At 45.2% G+C, this 17,997-nt stretch overlaps 1 protein-coding gene across 26 annotated transcripts in view; it reads left to right on the plus strand.

Annotated features, from left to right (window-relative positions):
• ZMYND8 (zinc finger MYND-type containing 8) overlaps positions 1-17,997 on the plus strand; it is a 141,950-nt gene that overhangs the window by 71,724 nt on the left and 52,229 nt on the right. For 25 of the 26 annotated variants that reach the window (XM_076010892.1, XM_012742957.3, XM_012742934.3 and 22 more), the window contains 7 exons: positions 1,445-1,558; positions 3,702-3,794; positions 4,925-5,012; positions 7,542-7,597; positions 10,303-10,380; positions 11,708-11,823; positions 16,634-17,115. In XM_076010892.1, the coding sequence (XP_075867007.1) occupies positions 1,445-1,558; positions 3,702-3,794; positions 4,925-5,012; positions 7,542-7,597; positions 10,303-10,380; positions 11,708-11,823; positions 16,634-17,115 (1,027 nt within the window). The remainder of the gene's footprint in view (positions 1-1,444; positions 1,559-3,701; positions 3,795-4,924; positions 5,013-7,541; positions 7,598-10,302; positions 10,381-11,707; positions 11,824-16,633; positions 17,116-17,997) is intronic. The other variant, XM_076010897.1, reaches the window with a different exon arrangement.

Here is a 17,997-nt window from a genome sequence, read left to right on the forward strand (position 1 = left end):
GAGTGTCCCCATAGCCCTAAGATGGCTGCTGGGGGTTCAGGTGACATGTGTGGACAGACTAAAATCCCCCTGAGAGGAGGGTATCTCACCTTGCATCTCTTGTTATCAAGCGGATTCACCCATTATCTCCTAGCTGATTTTCCCTTGGGCTCATTGGATCACCAGTCCTCAGACCCTCCCCCCCAAAAAAATAAGTTTGATAAATGCTGATCTGGCACTTTGTGTGTGGTAGGACCCAGGCACTGCCAGCCAGGAAGGAGGCGGGGGTGTGGTTGTGGGAGGCAGCCCAGGTGTTAACCATGGATAGTTACTTGGAAACACACAAGAATCAAACTAGCAGGTGTTCTGTGTCTAAGGTTTAGGGCCCCAAATTTCTTCCAGGGTAGAAACGGTAAGGCAGGCACTGGGAAAATGAGAAGTGTCAGGCCCTGGCAGCTAAGCAAGTGGACACGTGTGTGTGTGTGTGTGTGTGTGTGTGTGTGTCGTGCACTGTTCTCAGCTTCTGAGTGTCTCGTGTGTGTTGGCCTTTTTCTCGACAACCAACGAGACACATCTGAGAGCTCCTTTTGCAGGCCCCAGAAATGTGAAGAATGGGAACTGAATCCAAATTAATTGCAGAAAACTTTTCTCAGCTCTTCCTACGCAGATGGTTAAAGAGTGTTTCCTGACATCATCGGAATTTGCTATTTTTGTTGTCGCTGCTACATAAGGCTTCTGAAGCCTTAAGATATAGTATCAGATTTACATAGCCGAATTAGGTTTCAGACGTTTCTCTGGGTCTCTTCTTTGATGGGAATTTCCCGTATGGAATGACATTCATTGCCTGTGGAAGTAGACAGCTAGACTCTGCTGCTTGTGTGGTTTGCCGGAATGTCCTGAGTCAGTTCATGTCAGTGGAGTTGGGGAATGGAGTCTTGCTGTCAGTCTGCAACCATGCCTCCCAGTCTTTCTGCAGGGAAATCTCTCCCTTCCCCTCAGTGATGTCATTGAGTTAATGCTTTGCCGGTTTCCTGAAAGATTGCCCAGAACTTTAAGAGGATCAAGATAAGTGGCTGATAAGTATTCCTCCCAGGAGATCACCCTGAAACTATCAGTGGCCTTCGCTTTCTTCTCCTATTCCTGAAACCCAGAGGTTATAATGATTCGATTTTTCAAGTCCCTGTCTACCCACACCTTTCTCAGATCTCATGTTGTCTTCATGAGCTAAAAGCCATTTCCTCATAAGGTAATAAATGAATCGTTGTGCTTTTTAATTTTTACCCACCGATCCAGCACACTTTGGTCTAGTAGATTGGAGTCTTTGCCAAGCGAAACAGTGCGTCTCATTTAGATGGGAGTTGCTTTTTTTATGTGTGAGTTGATTGAAAAAGCAGAAGGGAAATAAGTACGTGGATAGTGATTTCTTTTCTCTAACCGTGCGTCCGTATACGATTTTGACTCGTAGAAAATCACAGTAGCAGAGTGCATCGAGACGCAGAGTAAAGCCATGACGATGCTCAACATTGAACAGTTGTCTTACCTGCTCAAGTTCGCCATTCAGAAAATGAAACAGCCAGGGGTAAGAAGAAAATTCTTGGTATAAGCATACATGAATATAGTGACTTTTTTCCTGTTAAACAGCTTAGCTTTTCAGGCGTCTCGTGTGCTCGTTGGGCCTTTGTGTGTGCCCACGTTCAGCGATCGGTGAATTAAACATAAGGTATGATGGCGTTCAGTTAAGTCTCTGTGGTGAGCACTGTGTCCCAAAGGAGTTTCCTGGGGAAATGACATGGAGTTAGAAAGTTGGTGAAGATTTAAAATTCTGATTGCTTGTGAAGTGAAACCTCATGCCCCACCGGGCAAGGGGGAGCTTTCTCTCCTTCCTATGGGAGTTAGTAAAATCCCATTTCAGTGAGAGAGCTGAGTACAGCAGTCTTCATAAGGAAGGTCTGATGATGGAACCTTCATGTAAAACTCGACCAGTAACATATTAGAGAGGGTGAGCATTGGGTTAGTTCAGTTTTGAAATGGGAGTTGAAGTAAGGCCTTTGCTCTGCTTCGAAAGCAGGGCTGGCCACCGTGTGGCTGTCACACTGCAGCCATCCTGGTTTGTGTATTTACTATGATAGCGTTCAGGAAAACGGCAGAAAAGTAACTTGTTTTCAAAACTGATAGTATGACAGTGTAATCAGCATATTATGACAGATGTCAGACGAATCTAAAGAAACTTGAGAGTGGGGTTTCCCCTTTCTGATTTGCACAAAGGCCCCGTAAGGGCCAGCTGGGATCCTTTGTGAAACTCTGAATCAGGGTTTGTTTTCTAAATCAAATGGGTATATGGAAATGTACAATCTCAGGCCTGGCTTTTAGTAATCACTGTGGTTTTATTTCTTCAAAAAAAAAAAAAAAAAGAAACATGGCTCGGCGCGGTGGCTCACGCCTGTAATCCTAGCACTCTGGGAGGCCGAGGCGGGCGGATTGCTCAAGGTCAGGAGTTCAAAACGAGCCTGAGCAAGAGCGAGACCCCATCTCCTACTATAAATAGAAAGAAATTAATTGGCCAACTAAAAAAATAAATAGAAAAAATTAGCTGGGCATGGTGGCGCATGCCTGTAGTCCCAGCTACTCGGGAGGCTGAGGCAGGAGGATTGCTTGAGCCCAGGAGTTTGAGGTTGCTGTGAGCTAGGCTGATGCCACGGCACTGTTGCCGGGGCAACAGAGTGAGACTCTGTCTCAAAATAAAATGAAATAAAATAAAAAAACCCAACAACAACAAGCTTTTCCTTTGAGATTATATTCTGGAGCATGCCAATTGGATGTTGCTAAATTGGGAACCTATTTTGCCCTTTAGTTAAAAACTTTTTTTTTTTTTTTTTTTGCTGTGGGATGATTTTTATGCTGAGTATGAAAAGGAATTACTTCCTATATTTCATAGGCTAAATTATATCTGCTGATGATTGGGTCATGTAGACTTGTCAACACTGTAGAAATTGTATGTAAACCAACAAGAAAAATTGAAGACATTAGTTTCTCGCATAATTGTTGTAAAGTCAATCACGGCGGAAAATTGTCTGTTTTGTTGAAGCATCTTTTTAACTTACAGTGTGTTGTAAATCATTAATCTTAGTGTAAGAGTATGGGACCTGTTACTTGGGTGTATATTGAAAACAAAACAAAAACCGAAACTGAAACACAACTGGGCCTATGATTACCAATAGCCAGGCGTAGTTACAAGAGGGACCAATTTGTAGTACCCCAAGGTCATCCTTTGTGGAAACCTTTACAACTGTATTGTCTGGGCCAGGCACGGTGGCTCACGCCTGTAATCCTAGCACTCAGGGAGGCTGAGGTGGGAGGATTGCATGAGCTCGGGAGTTTGAAACCAGAGTTGGAGTGAGAAGAACCAATGAACAAGAGTGAGACCTCATCTCTACAAAAAATAGAAAAATTAGCCGAGCGTGGTGGCATGCACCTGTAGTCCCAGCTACTTGGCTAGTTTGGAGGCTGAGGCAGGAGGTTGCAGTGAGCTATGATGATGCCGCTGCATTCCATCCCGGGAGACAAGGGCCAGACTCTGTCTGAAAAACAAACAAAAAAACCCAAAAAACCGCTGTATTGTCTGAAAACTTGTCTCCATTTCTCAAGTCGTTTGTTAGCGTTAATGCTTGGTCTTCCTCAGCAATGATGGGTTTGTTCTTGTGTGTGTATATTTTCTTTTATAGACAGACGCATTCCAGAAGCCCGTTCCATTGGAACAGCATCCTGACTACGCGGAATACATTTTCCATCCCATGGACCTTTGTACATTAGAAAAGGTCGGCCTCCACCAAAGACCCTCACCATGGTAGCTGGTGGTTGTAGAGATGACTGAGGACTCTCCCTCACTTCCCATGCGCTGTCTCAAATTAGATTATTTCTCCACATTTTCCTTGCTCCATTTTTATCTGGATGGAAGAACGTTTGATCTCTTAACTACTTTCCTCCTCTCTAAACATTCTTCCAACAGTGCAGTAGAGTGTCGAAATCCACTGATAATATTTCTGGGAGTGATTCTAGCTTTTTACCTGACAGTCATAGCTTCTAAGGGTTATTGATTTGAGCCTTACCTCTTTTCTTTCTTTTGGAGGTGCTAATGAGAGCAGCAGGAAGGAAGAAGAGAAAATTAAGTGTTTGGAAAACCTACAGATTAGCAATAAAGATGTGGCTTCTTAGAACTTGACCTATTCTCCTGATAAGGATATTTCTTTAATGCCTGAAGGTGTTTTTTAAAGTTCATGTTAAAATTCCATGGCGAAAATTACACTTGGAACAGTTTGGGTTGTGTACATCATCCTGGTGCTGATTTTCAAACTGTTTGGAGTAAAATATGGGAAATAAAATGCATCCATAAGGAGGAAGCATTACTTCATATTGTCTGCCCTGATAAGTTGGAAACAATAAATTCACTCTCTTTGGGGAAATTGCACATACCCTCTTGGTGTGGTGGATAAAAGAAGGTATTAAAAAAAAAGACAGGATTGGAGTCCTCACTTTATAAATTAATAGCTTGGGAACTTTACATACGTTCCTTAACATTACTGTGCCTCAGTTTTCCCGTCTGTGAAATGGGGATGATAAGTACTTTGCTGTGTTGTCCTGAGCTTTATATGAGACCATGAGTAATAAAAAATATTACATAGAATATCCTGTTCTTTGGGAGGACCTATACTTTGATAAATGACAGCTGCTGTGAGATGAGAAAATTCAGGTTACTGTGATGAATTCAATGAGTACATTTTTATAGGGTTATAGATCTCAAAAGTAATAGTATCTTGGGAAGTGAGTAAAAAAAGCTCTAATTAGTTTGGCAAATGACTGCTAAGAAAATTATGTGGGGATGCGGGTATTTCTGGCTGTGGCTTGTTTAGACTCATTGGTGATTATGCTCCATGGCTTTTCTTCCCAGAACGCTAAAAAGAAAATGTATGGCTGCACAGAAGCCTTCCTGGCTGATGCAAAGTGGATTTTGCACAACTGCATCATTTATAATGGGGGTGAGTGGCTTAGATGACACCTGAGAAAGAAAGTATGGTGTGTGTGTGTTGCACATTTGTCGACCATCATCAAAATCCATACCTGAGGGCCAATAACTTGAGAATAATTGTGTGTGGATTCATATGTATGAACAGGGGGCAGCAACTATGTGAATTTTAAGGTATGAGCTGACATCCACAGTGGCTTGAGGCTGTATGTTGCTGCTACCTCTCACTGTTGTTTCTAGCAACCTTATTTTAATGGAAGTATAATGCATAAAATAAAATGCACAGCTTTTATGTGTACATTCAGTGCATATTTGACAAATGTGCAACCACTGACACAAATAAGATCTAGAACATTTCCATCAGCCTATTTCATTCACTTCTTGCCTTTTCCCAGTAAACGCTCCCCAGAAGAAGCTAGCAGTCTCTTTTCTGTCACTATCGATTAGTTTGGCACGTTATAGAATTTCGTATCGGCGGAGTCATTGAGATCATGTGCTCACTGTGATGCATAGATTCATCCGTGTTGCGTGTTATCCGTGGTTTGTCCTTTTTTGTTGCTCAGTGGTTTTCCAGTCTATTAATATACCACAACTACTTTGTTGATATTCATGGATATTTGGGTTCTTTTCAGCTTCGGGCTGTTACGAATAAAGCTGCCGTGATCTTGTGCAAGTCTCTGTGTGGATGTATGTTTTCATTTTTCTTGGGTGAATACCTAGGACTCGTATTGCTGGATCATTGAGTAGATTTATAGTTCCATATTGCCAAACTGTTTTTGCAAAGTGGTTATATCATTTTATACTCAACTAGCAGGGTATATGAAAATCCTTACTGCTCCACATCCTTGTCAATACTTGACATCTTCTGCCTTTTTAATTTTAGTCTTTCTTGAAGGTGCGAAATAGTATGTCATGGTGGCTTTAATTTGCCTTTGCCTAATGACCAGTGGTATTGAGTATCATTTCATGTGCTTATTAGTCGTGTGTATGTGTGTTTTTGTAAAATATCTATTTAAATCTTTCATTTCAAAAATTGGATTGTTTGGGAGTTCTTTCTGCTGTGGACAAAGTTTTCTTAGTTGTGTTTTTGTGGATTTAGAGGATGGAGCCCTCTGGCCGCCGTGGGGGTTACCATTCTGTCTTCCCTCTGGGTGCTTGCTCCTTGCTCCCCCTTACCCTGCAACCTCCTCTGTCTGCTTTTTGGCCAGGTACACCTTCCAGCGTCCTGCCCCTCCCCCTCCTTGTCCCCAGGTCCTCTTGTGCTCAGCCCCCCAGCTGCAGCTTCTCCGCCTTGGTCTTGATAACTTCCCCGAAGAATGGCCCAGAGGATGCCAGCTGTTCTCAGACGTTTTGCTTTCCGAATGGTGCTGTTTTTGTTTGTTTCAGTTGCTTATTAGGATGTAAGCTCTTTTAAGGGCGTGCCTTGTTCCCTGTATACCCCTCAGGCCCAGTGTAGACTTTTGGCTAGTGTTTAAGGAAACACACGGGAATGGATGGCTGCTTTTAAGCCCACATACTGCATTGTTAACTCAGTAGCAGGGCCGTGGGTGCAGGGAGGGGAGATAGAGAGGCACGAGGCACTGAGAAAATCTGTGTAAAGATTATAAATGCAAATATATGGAAAGGCCTGGCCCATCAAATCATGTGAACAAGTGAATGAGGTCAGGAAGAAATGCATCAGCAAAGCCAGGATGGCCATGGCCCCACGAAGTGCTGGGGATCATGGAGAGCAGGGAACTCCTTTCTGGTCTGGAGAAGTCACTGTTGGCAGCTCCAGGGCTTTGTTGGTTACAGAGTTATGAGATCTTGTGAGTTTTCAGGGCAAGTAGGAAATCTAGGTATTGGGTTTTTTTTTGTGTGTGTGTGTGTGTGAAATCTTCTTGTCAACAAATTTATAATTTCTGTAAATAGCGTAAGGTTAAAGAAAACATGACTTTTTGACCATCTTGTGCTCTGGGTTAGTGCAAAGGTGAAGGATTTCTAGACCTGGGGACAAGTGCTTATTTTATTACGGAAGTGTTCTCGTGAGAATGTAAGCGATGACTCCACTGAGCCATGGCCTCCTCGCTAATTAAATGGGCACATTTCAAACCTCCTCCTTCCTAATATGGCTTCTTGAGGAGTTAACAAGAAAATGCATTTCAAAGCACCAGGCAGACCAACCCTCCTTCTTTCCCTCATACCCTTCTTGGGTTGGCGTCTGCAGCAGTGGGTAGAATTAAGGTTCCTTTCCACTAATTCCCTTTAGGGTGTCAAAGCATTTTGAAAGCATAAATCCACACTCTCTAGGGAAACCCACATAAATTGCTCAGTTTCAGAGAAGACCACATCAAGGCATCAAAGATTGGTCAACTTTGATGGGACAAATTATTAATACATAATTTGAACCAGTATCAGAAGCCAGAAACTTCTGGTTTTTTAGCCTTTTAAAAGCTTAATCCTGGGGGAAAGCAAGTTAAAATGTTGGTGGTGGAAGTATAATCCCCAGGCTGGGTGTTGTAGTGTTTCCATTAGAATTAATCCTATTTTCTTATTCCCTTAGGAAATCACAAATTGACGCAAATAGCGAAAGTAGTCATCAAAATCTGTGAACATGAGGTATGTGTTTCCCACCGTCCCATTTCAGGTGTCCCCAGAGTGAGGGGTTGGGGTAGCTGCTGCTGTTTGCATTTGCAGAATCTCCCAGTGGGTAGCCAAGGTGATTTTGGAATTTGTTGAGGCATAGACAGAGCCCCTACTCTGCAAGGAAAGCAGAAGCAACAAAGAGGGGTCCCCATATGTTACTAAACAGCCTAATGAATCTAAGGGAGATGGAAATCACTTTTTATTTTTCACCCTTAAGTCATGGGCAAGCACTGAGTATCCTGAGGTTTCTTGGTTGCCTAGATAGAATTAATAATTTCTGACCTTGGCCTCATGATCTGTGGTATTGAGTTAGGTCTTTTTCACTCCTCTTGCAGAAGAGGGTTTGGGTTTTGACATTTGGGGGAAAGGGCTCGACTGTTTTTCATAGAGTGGCCCAGGTGTCCTGAAGAGTGTGTCCCTCTTGCAAATACCCACACGTTTGATGGTGTGGCTAGAATAAACTTGTTGGACTTGTGAGCCCCGAGGCTGTGGTGGTTGTGGGATAGGCTGGCAGTTGAAATGATGTGTCTTTATTAGATCCCAATTGTAAGAATAAAAAACCGAGATATAATGTCCTTCATCCTGTCTGTGTGCTCCCATTCATTCGTTCACTCATTTGTAAAGAAAGTCTGCTTAGATATCATTGGGATCCATCTATGTTGGTGTATTTGTATACAGAGAGCTCTATAAACTGCCTTTGCACTAAGTTTGAGTATTTTCTGTTTTCCTAGGTAATTAAACACATAGGAAGAACAGAATATTTCCTGGCTGTATAATATTTCTATGTACAATTCACAGACATTTATAATATTTCATTGTTCCTTTTTTGTCATTTTAGTATCCAGGTTTATCAGCATTTTAACGTAAAAAGATGATGAATATCATTGCACTTCTGGTGATTTCCTTAGTTTGATTTTTAGAAATGCAATTCTAGGTCAGTCAGAGGCTGTAAATGTGGCACAGGCTTTAAGTGGAGCCTTCTTGATTACCTTTTACTAATAGCAGAGCTGTGGCAAATTATACAGTAGCCTGGAGTGGATGAGTGTGGTCGTTTTTCTGTGTCCTTTCCAACACCGAGAGTTCTAATTTAAAAAATATATGTATACATGTCCCCCCAATGTGATCAGTAAAAATGGTAGCATCTGACTGTAATTTTAGTTTACATTTCTTTGATGGACTGTTTGAGATACGTTCCTTTGGAGTAGCTTAGAAGCAGAGTAGGCTAGAAGGAGATGCATTCTACCATTTATTTATGCATTCATTCACTTACTTACTCATTGACCTGTTAAGTCAGTCGGTCACTCTTATGATACTGGGCACCTGCTGTGTATGTGGCACCTTGCATGATGACAGGAGGTAAAGAGAAAAACAAGGCTGATGGTGATAGGGAGACAATAGCAGATATCTGTGCAGGGGTGACATGCATGGGCTTTGGAGCCCGACTGCCTTGGTTCAAATCCAGACCCTGCCACTTTGCTGCTGCAAGACCGTGGGCCGGTTACTTGAGTTCTTTGGGCCTCATTTTCTCCCTTTGTGAAATGGGAGAAATGAGTAACGACAGCCTTACCTCACAGAGGGTGTGAGGAATAAATGAGTTAACATGTTTAGAACACTTAGAATGATACCAGCACACTCTAAATCTTCAGTAAGTGTAAACCTATGCCTTGGTTTCTGAATCACTTGAAGCGCTTTGCATTTATCTCATTTAGTTTGTATAACAACCCTACGTCGCGGGCACTGCTCTCATCCCTCTTCTGCAGATGAAGACACGGAGGGTCAGAGAAGATAAGCACCTTCCCCTAAAATCACAGAACTGTAAATAGTAGAGTCTGAATTTAGATTCAAAAAGAGAGCTTCTAGGGCCTTTGATTATAAGCCATGATACTATTCTGGGGGCAGGTACTTTCTTAAGAAAGAAAAGGACAATAAATAAGTAAACTGAATTTTCAGATTGTCGTCATTGGAAATAAAATAGGGCAACGTGGTACTAATGAACTGCTCTGGACGGTGTGGTTAGAGGTGCATAGGAATTGGGCATAGCAAGTAGAGGAGGCCAGGACGGCTGGAAGGGCTTGGGGAGCAGAGCTGGTATGAGATGAGCTCAGACAGGTGGGTGGAGGCTTGGAAGGAACTGATCTGGTGTTTAGATTTTATTGTTAGTTTCTCAACTTGGCACTATTGACGTTTGGGGCCAGAGAATTCTTTGTTGTGGAGTCGGTCCTGTGCACCATAGATTCCAGCAGTGCCCCCTGCCCAGTTGTGATGACCAGAAGCGTCTCCAGACATGTTCCCAGGGGTGGAGGGAAGGGCTGCCCTGCCCTGGCAGAGAAGTACTGGTATCGGGGCAAGTTGCTGGAAGCTTTTAAGCAGGGGCAGGACAAGATCAGATTTATGTCTGTAAATGGTGGCTCTGGCTGGTGCGTGGTGAAGGCCGGAGTGGGGCAAGAGTGGAAGCCAGAGGCCCTGGGGAGCCAGCTTTCGTGCTGGACCAGAGAGAAGGGGCGCGGCTTGGACGGGGGGACGCGTGGGGACTGGTGAGCAGTTTGGATTCATCTCCAAGGCGTTCCTGCTATGGGGCTTGGTTTAATCTTATCCTTCAGAATCATCAAGCATTTATTGAGGGCAGCCAGACGGAAGGCCTCTGGGGTGACACATTCTAATGTCTTTTTGCTTTACAGATGAACGAAATCGAAGTATGTCCAGAATGTTATCTAGCTGCTTGCCAAAAACGAGATAACTGGTTTTGTGAGCCTTGTGTAAGTTGGATTCACTTTGCTTGTTTCATTTACTGAACCCTGTGCTTATGGTGACTACCCCGAGACAGCTTTCTTCAGGTGGCTCGTTAGATGAAACTTTGGATGAAGTTTCAAAATAAATTTTTCTTTTTGAGACAGAGTCTCACTTGGTCAATCTGGTACAGTGCAGTGCTGTCAGCTTAGCTCACTGCAACCTCAAACTCCTGGGCTCAAGCAGTCCTCCTGCCTCAGCCTCCTGAGTAGCTGGGACTACAGGTGCACACCACCATGCCTGGCTACTTTTTCTATATTTTTTTTGCAGAGATGGGGGTCTCACTCTTTCTCAGGCTTGTCTCAAATTCTTGGCCTCAAGCGATCCTCTCACCTCAGCCTCCCAAAGTGCTAGGATTACAGGCGTGAGCCACCGGACCTAGCCTAAAATAATTTTTTATTGATAAAGTTACAGCAGAGTGAAAATTACCTAGATAGGATAAAGTTCTTAGGCTGAAAGTTCATGTGGTAGGACAGCAGCATCATTTGCTGGGTTTGTTTGCCTGGGCACACTGTAGGATGCAGGGTGAAAGCTTATCAAGGGGGTTGTGGGTTGGGGCAGAGCACTGCAGGTGGTCAGATGAGTGTTAAATCAGTGTGTCATTTGCAAATCGTCTTGGGCCTCTCTTAAGAGGTTTGGAAATACTTCCCTGGATTAAGTCCACTGTCTCTCCAAATAATGGTTCTTGGGGGGAAGAAAAGCACCCTGGTTTCCTACATGGATCTGCATTTTCCAAATTGGAGGAGTGCATTGTTGGGGTGGGCTGGTGTGTGTGTTGGAAAGATGGAGGGTTAAAGGGTTCAAGGAGAATAGAGTGGGCAAGTAAAGTTGGGAAAACATACTTTACATCTCTTCCTGCCTTTGGAGATTAGCACTTGTGTAGCTTTTGATGAAGAATAAAGGTAGCTAATATGGCCCCTTATTATATGGTAGGCTTGATGCACATTTAATCCATACTTAGCAGAGGGTGTGGGTATTATTGTCTCTGTGTATGTTGCAAAGAAATGTGAGATCACTTGCTCATGGCCACCAGGTAATAGCACAGCCAGGATTCAAGCCTGCTTTTACCGTCATTCAGTTCTTCTCAATTTCACCATTTGATCCCATTCCAGTTCTGTCCGGGCATCATGGCCACACACTTTCTAGGGAATACCTCGTGGGCAGACCCTGCTTGAAATTCTTCTCTTTCCATTTGGGACCCGTGTCCCTCAACCCTGCTCATCCTCACATACCAAGCTTTAATGCGTACCTTGCTGTCAAATATGTATAAACTCTGGATTTTGTTTCTTTTCCTAGAGCAATCCACATCCTTTGGTCTGGGCAAAACTGAAAGGGTTTCCATTCTGGCCTGCAAAAGCTCTGAGGGATAAAGATGGGCAGGTTGATGCCCGTTTCTTTGGACAACACGACAGGTGGGTATTAAAAGCAGGCTTTGAATGTGCAGCTTTTACTGAACCTTTGATACTGTCATTGGAGAGAAAAAGAAGTGGAGGGTGGACTATTTTTTGTTGTCATGGTACCACCTGTTGATCTTGTCATTGAAAAATGTTTTCCTGTGCTATGTTTAGCTTGATGATGCGTGGGCTTCAGTTTTCTCAGGTATGTTAGAAAATAATCTTACTTTACTGGTTCTGTTGATGAGACCAGCATTGGAATTGGTCCCGTGCTGCTGTTTTCTTTTTCTTTAATTTTTTTTCTGGAGTAAATTAAGCCTCTGAGTAAATTGCTTTTCAAAATAATGCTTTCAGGGATCAGAAGTATTTCCCCAGATTGCCAGTAAATGAATCTCTTATCATAGTGCTGAGCAGTTCCCTCCCTGTTCCTTTTTTCTGAAGCCGCAATGGGAAATTACAAGGGGTTGCTGTTTTGACAGGTGTGAGCCCTCCTCCCAGCCTTCCTGCCCTCCCCTTTCCCTGTGCACCAGGCAGAGCGAATTATTCCAGCTAATAGCAGTTCCCTTTAGCATGGAGCCCCCTGCATGTGTGAGAACGACAGGTAGGCCGAGATGAGCAGCAGTTAATATCTTAGTTCTTTTTTAGCAAGTTATGTTATGATTAAACGAGGCAAAGACTCTCTCAAAATCCCACCAGGCAGTTTGAGAAAGTGTGTAGAGCAGACTATTCAAAATACATGTCCTAAAAATTAAATATACATGCAGAATATACAGAAGATACAGTTTATATTTTTATTTTATTATTATTTTTTATTTATTTTTATTTTTTGAGACAGAGTCTCGCTTTGTTGCCCAGGCTAGAGTGAGTGCCGTGGCGTCAGCCTAGCTCACAGCAACCTCAAACTCCTGGGCTCAAGCGATCCTGCTGCCTCAGCCTCCCGAGTAGCTGGGACTACAGGCATGCGCCACCATGCCTGGCTAATTTTTCCATATATTTTTAGTTGGCCAATTAATTTCTTTCTATTAGAGATGGGGTCTTGCTCTTGCTCAGGCTGGTTTTGAACTCCTGACCTTGAGCAATCTGCCGGCCTCAGCCTCCCAGAGTGCTAAGATTACAGGTGTGAGCCACCGCACCTGGCCCAGTTTACATTTTTAAACATCAGAATCTGAAAGAATGCTCTCAAGTTTTGCTCATCATCTTGCAGATCAAAGAAAAAGCGTGAATTCGAAAGTGATCTGCAAAATCATTTGCTAGGAATCCCAACAGTCCATTGTCAGGAGATAAAATGGAAAGTACTCGAGATGGTGCTGGGTTCAGTAGGAAGTATTATACTTTGATTTTCACCACTCTTGTTGGAATTCTTTCTGAAATTCATTTATACAACTTCATTCAAAGAAATACGTCTCTGGTGCCTGCTGTTCGCCAGGCTGTGCACTAGATGATGGGGACATAGGAGTGAGCCAGGCAGGTCCTGCCTCTGCCTGTCTGAAGGCCGACATCCTAGCGGGGAAGGTGGATGATGCCCAGGTGAACAGATAGGCTGGGTGATCTCAGGTTGGGAGGTGGTGCCCCAGCAAGAGCCGAGGCTCAGGGGCACCGAAGGGCTGAGGTCCAGAGCGTTCGGGAAAAGCCAGGAGGACGGTGTGGTTTAAATAGGGTGGGGGGAGGAGGGAGAGGATGGTGGGAGATGAATCGGGGTGGGGTAGGGGGCAGGAATTTGTTTATTTGAAAAGCAGGAGGAATTGATGGCGGGCTGTACCTCCCGCTTCTTCATCAGAGCATGGCAAGTGTGAACTGTCTTGATGACTTGGGATTCTTACTCTATGGGGCAACACAGAATGGATACACACACTTAGGATATAGGCGGGTGGCGGGAAAGCAGGGCTTACTGCCATGGACCATTTTATTCCCAGACCCTTAGAGTCGATGATTCTGGTCTCAGCTGTGACCACTCTGCGGGGGTCTCTTACGCCCTAAAGCCAGCCATGGAGGTGGCTTAGAGGGCACCAGGAGGGATGCATGAGCTTTGCACAAGCTTTTCCCCCAAAACTTGCAGGTCGAGGGCTTGAATTCCATATGGAAGTTGTCATGGAAGCCAGGTACCTTCCGTTCCTTTGTGAAAAAGAAAGCCTGAGTCCCGTGGCCACGAGTTTCCTGCCCCCTCTTCCTGCCCGTCCTGTCTTCCGTCCCTACTGAGGGAGTGTGACGTGCTGTCTATTTGGGGTGGCGGGGAGCCCCCGAGGGAGCTGCTGAGGGCGTTCCACGGTGGTCGGGCAGTACAGCTGTGGGGGTCCAGGGGGCTTTGGCCTTGGGGGGGGTCTCACAGCTTCCTGGGGGCATCCTCGTTCTGAGATATACCTTCTTACGGCTCTGGGTGAGACTCAGGAGCGAGGGAGGAGAGGGAGGCCTCGTGCCCAGGGTTGTGGAGTCAGACGTAAGCCTGGACCTGCCTGAGGGAACTAGGTCAGGACGGCAGGGTGAGGAGTAACTGAAATGCCACACGTTCATCGTCAAGTTCGTAAATGCCAGAGCGAGCCTGTGAGGGCTCTCGGGCAGACCCGGGCATGTTCTGAAGCGTCTCCCTGCATGCTTTCTGTCCCTTAAAAGAATTTGCTTTTTTGGGGAGGGGTATTTCATAGAGATAAACACACAATTATGTAAAAGCATAGGAAATATTTTACTTAGTGCCTACAAAGGCTGACATGCGTTGAATGCCCACCATGCACCAGGCACTGTTTTAAGTGCTTTTTTTTTTTGTAGAAGCTCCTTTTATCTCCATCTTACCAATAAGAAAACTGAGGCCCATAGAAGGTAATACCTAGCCCAGGATCACACAGCTAGGAAGAAGCCAGGCTGCTGAGAACTGAGGCAGGGTGACTCTAGCCTTTGTCCCTCCCAAAGGCTTTATATTGTAGAGCAACTCTAGTTGCCATTTAAATATTTCCTGGGCTTGCTTTAAGGAAAAGAAACACTTTTACTTTCCAGTGGAGCAATTCATGGTAGGCACTTGTGTGGCCTGGATACCAGACAAGGGTAGGGGTGGGACGGGGCAGGACAGGGAAGGGAAAGGTCACAGGACCTACTGGCTGATAAGCCCTGGGTGGGGCTGCTTGACTCTTGAGGATCCCAGACCTGTCCTGTCCAGTCCTGGTCTTCACCCGTCCAGTCGGAACTGGGCCTCCCCTGGGGGCGAGCTCTTACCTTGAGAGCACGGCCCCTGCCCAGCTGCTTTCCCTCTGGCTGGAGGTGTGGCTCTCCGGTCTCAGCAGAGAGACAGCAGTCGGAATGTATGAGACGCTGGTAATTTCCAGCACTGTGAGGGAGCAGTTAGATGTTTTTAGGATATTTAGTTTTAGATTATGTTGCCATCTAGTATCACCAAGAGCTGCAAACAATCTGCCCCAGGGACATGCTTTATTTCCCCTGGGTGGTTTTCTCTTAAAAATAAAAATTAGATGCTTCCTGTTTGAAATGGGGTAAAAATGTAACATTAAAAAGTGCAATTTTTTTTCTGCTTCTCTTTAAAACACTGGAAGGCTAGGCAGTTTGGGTCCAGACTCCTACAGTGGTCCCCTTGGATAGCAACTGGGTAGATGCTGCTTTCTCCCGTTGACCCAGACGTGAGTTTTCTACTTCTCTGAAGTCCACTTTGCTCCCCGTTGCTTATGCCTGGCTGGAGTTTGTGGTCTGTGAAATCCAAAAGGCCTCCTTGGAAAAGCTCACTCTTGCCAGTTTCCCAGCTGCAAACCGGGCTGAGGCTGGGCAGTCGTCTGTGTGGCAGCCTCGTGTCCTGGATGTCCCTGCATTGGCTCTGCTGTCACCCACAGTGGCGGTTGCAGTGTTCCCAACTCCTGCCGTGGGTCGCTGGTTCCAGAAAAGCCACTGCTGTCATTTTTGCTCTATTGGGACCCTGCAGAGCACATGGGGCAGGTGGGGTGTGGACGGTAGGAAGACGGAACTGGCCCAGGATGGAAAGTGGAAGGTGTATACCTGAAGGCTGATGGGCTGTCTTGCGGGGCTTTTCTGTGTGGATTATCTCACGTTCAAAAACACGTACCTCCGTTAGCGACGTGGGTTTCCAAAGTTTCCTTCTAGTCCCTTTGAGAATGGCACGGAGAAAAGGAAGCTCTTTATGTCTGCGTGAAGCTTGGTGAGATCTGGGGAATGAGTCTCCTTTCGGAGGTGTCCGGGGTGCAATGACTGATAGCTTACTCTCCACCGACTGGAAACCAAAGGGGAGTTATTTTTTAGGGATGAAAAGGACTGAGTCTATTGAGCCTTTTAACATTGTAGCGGAGCCTCGTCCATGTTCTGTTCTTAGGGTGGAACCTGTCTGTTAAGTGGATCATTAACCCTTCAAACCAAGTACTTTTTTTTTTTTTTTTTTGAGACAGAGTCTCGCTTTGTTGTCCAGGCTAGAGTGAGTGCCGTGGCGTCAGCCTAGCTCACAGCAACCTCAAACTCCTGGGCTTGAGTGATCCTTCTGCCTCAGCCTCCCGAGTAGCTGGGACTACAGGCATGCGCCACCATGCCCGGCTAATTTTTTATATATATATCAGTTGGCCAATTAATTTCTTTCTATTTATAGTAGAGACGGGGTCTCGCTCTTGCTCAGGCTGGTTTTGAACTCCTGACCTTGAGCAATCCGCCCGCCTCGGCCTCCCAAGAGCCAAGTACTTTTAAAAAAAATAGAATAAGGGTTTAATAATCCTGGCAAATGTGCCAGGCTATTTTGGGTCACATTAAGAAAACAAAACAAAACAAAAAACCAGCCTCAGATATTACTAACGTTGACTTAAAAAAGCCTCTTTCTCTTTTGCCCTCCTAGGGCCTGGGTTCCAATAAATAATTGCTACCTCATGTCTAAAGAAATTCCTTTTTCTGTGAAAAAGACGAAAAGCATCTTCAACAGCGCCATGCAGGAGATGGAGGTCTACGTGGAGAACATCCGCAGGAAGTTTGGGGTTTTTAATTACTCTCCGTTCAGGACGCCCTACACGCCCAATAGCCAGTACCAAATGCTGCTCGACCCCAGCAACCCCAGCGCCGGCACCGCCAAGATAGACAAGCAGGAGAAGATCAAGCTCAACTTCGACATGACGGCGTCCCCCAAGATCCTGATGGGCAAGCCCATGCTGAGCGGGGGCACGGGGCGCCGGATTTCGCTGTCGGACATGCCGCGCTCCCCCATGAGTACCAACTCTTCCGTGCACACGGGCTCCGACGTGGAGCAGGACACCGAGAAGAAGCCCACGTCGAGCCACTTCAGCGCCAGCGAGGAGTCCATGGACTTCCTGGATAAGAGCACAGGTCAGCCCCGGCGGGAGGGGGTGCCAGGTCTGTTGGGCCCAAGCGTGTGAGCGTCACTGCGGTCAAAGGGGGGACCCCGGTGGAGCACATTTTAAATAAGTAGCCAGCTGAGATTCTTGCTGTTAGGGACCCCAAAGTGAGAAGTATTCCCAAGAGAGGCTGCCTGGAGGTCATTCCTAGAAGTGGGTGGATGGAGGTGGCCAGAAATCTGTCCAAACTCAGTTCAGATGTCGCAGCCGTTTGGATTAATCACAACTTTTCATAAATGTTTTTTTTTTTTTTCTTTCCCAAGAATTTTGCTTTAATGGAAAGTTTCCTTTTCTATCAAAACAATGCACTCACACTAAATGCTCAGATGTTAGTGAAACATGAAAGGTGCAGATAATATTCTCTCTCCCCAGAGGCATCCCACTCCCTCAGAGGGCGCCTTGGTTAGCAGTCATGTTGTGTTTTTGGGTCATGCTGGGGTAGAGTGGTTAAGAAGGCAGAGGCTCGTCTCAAAGCCCAGCCCTGCCACTCACTAGCTATTTGGCTTCTGGTAAGGTACTTAACTCTACGTGCCTTAGTTTCCCCATCTGTTAACATGACGGTCATAATACTGCCCACCAGTAAAGGACTTAGAACAGCACCTAAAATAGTAAGTACTGCACGAAAGGTTAGCTGCTGTATTACTGTTATCACGGTGATTGCTGTGAGGATCCAGGTGGCTACGTGGGTCAGAGAAGTGGCGCAGCTGAGGGATGCTGGCTGAGAGTAAGAAGAGTGATGGGGACTTAGTGGAATTCTTTCTGCCCAAACATAATTTGGTCACATGTTAAATACTTAATGACTTTTATCGCCTTCACAAGGAAGTGGTTTTGCTCTCATTTTTCTTGAAAATTG

This window comes from Microcebus murinus, chromosome 16, assembly GCF_040939455.1.
Source record: "Microcebus murinus isolate Inina chromosome 16, M.murinus_Inina_mat1.0, whole genome shotgun sequence".
NCBI classification, from domain to species: domain Eukaryota; kingdom Metazoa; phylum Chordata; class Mammalia; order Primates; family Cheirogaleidae; genus Microcebus; species Microcebus murinus.